This window comes from Cibotium barometz, chromosome 16 (genome assembly GCF_041138505.1).
Source record: "Cibotium barometz isolate CiBa-2024 chromosome 16, ASM4113850v1, whole genome shotgun sequence".
Classification (NCBI taxonomy): Eukaryota; Viridiplantae; Streptophyta; class Polypodiopsida; order Cyatheales; family Cibotiaceae; genus Cibotium; species Cibotium barometz.
The window spans coordinates 36,799,869-36,805,704 of NC_141061.1; the positions used below are offsets into that span (position 1 = coordinate 36,799,869).

The 5,836-nt window shown below is 41.5% G+C and overlaps 1 protein-coding gene across 1 annotated transcript; it reads left to right on the plus strand.

Moving 5' to 3' along the window:
- The first annotated feature begins 4,519 nt into the window (after nt 1-4,519).
- LOC147630604 (DNA-directed RNA polymerase subunit beta) lies at nt 4,520-5,221 on the plus strand. Its single transcript, XM_086810017.1, has 2 exons — nt 4,520-4,831; nt 4,947-5,221. Exons 1-2 carry the CDS (start codon nt 4,548-4,550, stop codon nt 5,080-5,082), a joined length of 420 nt encoding a protein of 139 aa, XP_086666143.1. The 5' UTR covers nt 4,520-4,547; the 3' UTR covers nt 5,083-5,221.
- The last annotated feature ends 615 nt before the right edge of the window (nt 5,222-5,836 follow it).

A 5,836-nucleotide genomic window follows, 5' to 3' on the forward strand; every position in this document is an offset into this window, starting at 1 on the left:
AATGATACTTAGTCAAAAGAATTGCCAAGATATCAGGCATTCCTTCATACAAATAGTGGTTAAAGTTCTTTACCTCCATTGAAGACATTCTCTGTATCGCAAAAACACTGGCTTGATTAGATGCCACTATATGGTTCTCCATATCTTTGTAGAGAAGGGAAGAGGAGAACAGGGAGAGGATGTGGGAGGAAGGGAAGGAGGGAGTCTTGGAGCCTACCGGGATGCTGAGAGAGAGGGCGACACGGGGTGGGGGGAGAGGGTGTCAGGGTGTGAGGATGTGTGTGTGTGTGTGTGTGTGTGTGTGTGTGTGTGTGTTAAAACCCTAAGATCTCTCTAGATAATTGCTATGCATAAACATGCATAAAAGCATAAGCCTCCAAACCCCCAAGCCTCCCTTGAGTGAGCCCCATGCCCCTATTATATAGGAGGGCCCTCAAATGACTCTTGACTTTCCATTTCCCATGTGTGACCCTTGGATGCCTGACCCTAACCTTAACCCTTAAGGTTAGTCCTAACCCATGCTCCACTAGAGCTTGTTCCCATGCTCTCATGCTCACAAGCCTAATGTGTTAGCCTCCTAGTATATGCTCACATAATGTGCATATAACATAGCACACATAATGTACATAACATAGCACACATAATGTACATATAACAGTGTGTGTGTGCATGTGTGTGTGTGTGTGTGTGTGTGTGAGAGAGAGAGAGAGAGAGAGAGAGAGAGAGAGAGAGAGAGATGGATCTTAGTTCATGTGTCCACATTATGGTGTGTAATTGAACAATAATATTATAATGACATTATTTTCAAACTTTGGAAAGGGAGGGAATAACATTTGCAAATACATTTGAAATTGCAAAAGGAGACTGTGGGACATTGTAAAACACAGCTAACAAGCATTGTTAGTTAGCAATGTCCCAAACAACATTTTTAGAGCAAGTTAATATGCTTACAACCCTAGAGCGACCCCATTACGCAAGTACAAATTGCCTTGCCGCCCACAAAGTGTCAACTCCATTGCTCATCTAAGGGAGAACACATAAGCTCCATCTAGTCTTATGAGAGCCCTTTACCACCATTAAAGATGGAAATTGACATGCCACAATAGGTAACAAAGGGTGCTTCTAGCCAAAAAACACTGATGGAGCACAATTGGAAGGGATGGTTACAAAAAACCTATAATACCTTCTGAGGTCAAGGTATGATAGAAAGCAAGAAGGGGGGACTTATGCTAATCTCATTACTTTTACCCCCCACATTTGTCTCCCCAATAAATTTCATGTCCATATCAAGAGGGGTCCTATTGGAAAACACTAACCCATGACAATATACCGTGTACCAACATGTATAGCAATATAGCACCTATACACATACTAAAAATTTGACTAACCATATTAAAAAAAAAGATGATGAGAAAGAGCCCATATCAAAATAAGAGAATGAAGTACGACTGTGCTATTACTACTATAGGCCGTAAGCATGGATGGACTTTTCATGGATTGATACGAGTAACCCTATCTTGGATACAAATTGTCTAGATTCGTAGTATTAAGGGCAGCTACGTATTTCTCCTTTCCAAACACACTCACACTATTTTTATGCACCAGTAGGGGAGCGATGTTGTGGAGTCACCTTTGTGGACTTGTTCTACTACCTAAAGTTTCATCCCCTTGCACCATGTCTAGTTGTGAGCATCGCATGTTGTCCATAACATCCTACTTATGCTGGCATTGTGCAACTTAGTTTAGGTGCTATGGGATAGGACTCTTGCAGTCCATGGTAGGAGAGACACTACAATGACATGATAACGTAAGTGTACTTTACCTAGTGGGAGGACCTTATCAAGTAAGAAATGTACAGGAAGAGCTTATAGAGCAAGGGAGGAGGGCAAGAGCTTATGCACTTGCACCATCATTCTATGAAATAATGTTACCGACTCCTTGTCCCTTTTGGAGCATGGTGGGTCCTTTTTCTAGATATCCTAGCTAGCGGTAGCTACTCAGCTCACTTGCCTATCGTAACCATGCCATATCACAGTGAGGATGCACTTAGCCTCGTTGCCTCATATAACAGAGGAGGCATATATATTAGAATCAAACCATGAGGACAATGAGCTTAGTGATACTGAGTCTGGCCCAACATATGAGTTATAGCTATCTAATGATGACATGTTGTGTTGTAACTCTCACCACTCATTCTTTTATGCTAATTCAATAGAGTGCTCTTCTTCTCTATCTACTATCTTATGCTATTGCTTACTTGCTTGTTTGAGCTCTTAATAGTACTTGCTTGCCTGCATGTGAGAGATTAAGCTGTGAGGAGGGTTGAGCTTCCTTTAGAGTGTGACGGCGGCGGTAGAGTGGAGCTTTCAGGTGCGGCTGCACAGCAACATTATCTCCTACAAGAATCCCAGAAAACAAGCTTTCACGAGGTGAGTGACACATCCTGACCGTGGATTTGTGTGCTAAGCCATAGTAATTTCATTTCTTGGTTGAGTTGTTGTGCTCTCGAATGTGGTTGGGCAAAGCCCCACGATATTGGTTCATCCCTGCATTCTTTCTATGGCGTGAGGGCTTCCCATCTATACCCTTTGCTTTTTAAGCAGCTGGATGGTAGACAACATCTCTGCTCACCAAAATCCACTTTGTGGCCAGATGGTAGAGTCTATACTCGGGGGATTCACTCCTAAAAAACTTATGATATCACATAAGTGTACAAGAGGGTTTTTTTTTGAAATGAGGCATAAGCTTATAAGGTAGGGGTGAATTCCCTGTGAGTCTATACCCTTTGATTTCTGAGCTATATCCCACAAAAATACAATTTATCGCCTTATCATCCTGCTTATTACATTGTTGCTTAGGCACAAGAGCATAAGCAAGAGAACCAAAAACATGCAAATGAGCCACAGAGGGCTTCCTGCCATTCCAAGATTCATAACGGGGGTAATTGCCTATAAGGCCTTAGTGTGGGGCATCTATTTAGCACATCTCTGGTACATATATTTACCTCCAACCAAAAAACATGAGGCAAATCTTGGCCTTTAACCATACAACGTGTCATCTCTATAAGAGATTTGCTCTTTCTCTTATTCACACCATTTTGCTGAGGTTTATAAGGCACTATGCATTGATGTTTTATGCCTCTTTCAACCATATATACATGAAACTCCTTTGACATATACTCCCGTCCCTTAATATGTACGAAAGATGCTAACTTTACATGTAGACACATTTTCAGCCATAGAAACAAAGTGTCTAATGCATGTAAAAACCTCTGAGTTTTCCTTCGACAGATACACCCACGTGTGCTTGGAGTAGCCATCAATAAAAGTCACAAGGTAGAGATATCTCCCGATCGATGGCGTCCTCATGGGACCACATATCCATCTTTCGGGAATGATGTCCATTGCATCTTGGCCAAAATGCATCCCTCACATATGTGTTTGATAGGGGTCTTAAGCTTTGGCAACTCCGACACCATCTCTTGCCTTTTAAGGTGCAACAAACTACCAAAATTCAAGGGACCAAAGCGAGCATGCCGTAGCTCTGCATCACTCATAGCACGCATGTTAGTAATTGAACAAGCATTTTGTGCCAATCTCTCATACTTGTTCAACCTATAAAGCCCATGGGTTTGAGTACCAGATACCACAATGATGTCTTCATCGCTCCAAAATAAGGTTACTACACACTCATAAGAGTGCATAGATATACTCTGGGAAAAAAACCTCTTAAAGAGGGAAAAAGTGTCTCGACCCATTATTAGTCTATGTTTACACATCACTACCATATAAATGTTACAAGATAAAACGGTAACAATAGTAGCAAATACACAGATGCAACCTAACAAGATATAGATATTGGGACGTTATAGCCTAGCTATGAAAGCATAACCAATAATGGTGGCATAGATTCTAATATTTAAAAATAGTAGCTTATAATTGAGAAAATATACACAGGGTTGTGTCAACGTGTAAAAAAATGACACCTGTGATGGTACATTCAAATAGTGAGATGGACACTTACACAAATTATTGATTGCCACTAAAACCAAATCTTAAAAATATTCTTGAATGAAAAACATGGAAATTCCTACACCATTAGATCATTTGATGATTGACCACAAGGAGGGTTGACCTAACCAAAAACCCACTCCCCCGAGCTTGATAAAAACAAATTTTTCAACCAATCAAAATAAGGAAAAGTCCTCAATCTATCCGATTTTGGTTTCCCAAAACATATACATGCCGTGTCGATTTGTTATAACTAAAATATATAACAAATGATTCCTTAAAATAAGGGCAATAAAAAATATTAAGAGTTTGTAACATTTTTTTGGTAATGCGAGTTTTTTTAATTTGTACCAAACAGTGTCCTTACGGATGAGAACTGGAAGTAAGACTCGATCACAAGACCTTACCCCAAACACACACATGCTGTTTCACTAATTGCTCTAGGTAACAAAAAAAAAAAGAAGAAAACTTATTGGGACTCGATTTGGTAGTTAAATAAAATGTGGGAATTATCTAGATTGCCGCGAATCGGGAGCGATGTCCTCTCTCCTCGCCCGAGGGGCCTTCTGTTCTCCGCCACTATCGCCAACATCTTCTGCCACTACGTCCTCCTTTCCTTACTCTGGCTCATTCTGGAAGCCGCGCCTTGGATCTTGTCGGTGTTCGCGAGGCTCCCTAACGAAGCACGGCGGAATTATCACAGTAGCGAGCGCCAAAGGACCTGGCGGAGGAGAGGAGAGCGAGCAGCCGGGCTTCTTCCCCACTCGCCTTGGAGCACAAGCCCTCACCATTGTCCTCACTCTTGGCTTCCTAGACGCGGGGTGAGTCGTCCTTCGCGCGTTTTTGCTGTTGAATAGGCAGGCACCTTGCTCTCGTGGATCATGACAGGCATGGTGCGTTTGGGTGGGTGCGTGCGTGCGTGTGTGTGTTGTGCAGCTACAGCGGAGACTGGTCCCGCATCGGCGTGCTGTCTGAGGAGGCGGAGTCGGCGTTGCGCGCGGCCGCCTACGGCGTGGTTCCCATGTCCCTCCTCCTGCTTTGGCTCATCTCTTCCCCCCACAAGAGGAGCTAGAAAGAAGAACGTGCCTTGAAATCGAAATGGCAAAGCTATAACACAGCCTTGGCTTTGAGATAATGTATATTCACAGCACCATAGCTCTTGGCTATTTGTGGTGCACTTTTCTCAAAAGGAAAGTATCCATCACTTATCTCGTTACTTTTTATCTTGGTCTTGAGTATATACAGCATTATAGCTCCTAGCTATACTAGGTGCTTTTTTTTTTGGTGCCCACAAGTTACAAGGGAGATAGAGGGGTTTTCAAGGCCATTTACTATCGTGCATAATTGCGAGTAGATTCACATTATTTGATGGAAAATAGTTGTGGCTTTGCTCGCATGCGCATTTCTTAACCCTTTCTTCTCCCATGTCCGATGAAACGAGCTCTTAATAATCTACACATAAATAATGGCCTTGGTGGCACAATTGAGGCAGATATCCTAGTCAATTTTATGTGTATCCATACTCAGAATAACTACTAATCCATTGTCATTCCACAACTCTCTTTCGCAATACACTTTTTGCCTTACTTCCTATCTCATGTGGTACTTTGTAAAACATTGATAAAGTTTAAGGTTATCTGCAATAAAATTTAATGCTTAGAATAGTACTTACATGTAATAAATTACATGCTTAGATTATAGAATATATTATATAAATTAAACGTTTAGATTATAGAATATATTCCTTTTTGTAGCTATATGCAAAATAAGTACTGATGTACACATGCTTGTGAATGTTTTAGAGCAAGTTGAATTTCATGCCTAGA

Coding starts and splice junctions, on each gene's coding strand:
- LOC147630604 (XM_086810017.1), top strand. CDS start 4,548: ATGTCCTCTCTCCTCGCCCGAGGGGCCTTCTGTTCTCCGCCACTATCG. Junction 4,832..4,946: donor CTTGGCTTCCTAGACGCGGG/GTGAGTCGTCCT, acceptor TGTGTTGTGCAG/CTACAGCGGAGACTGGTCCC.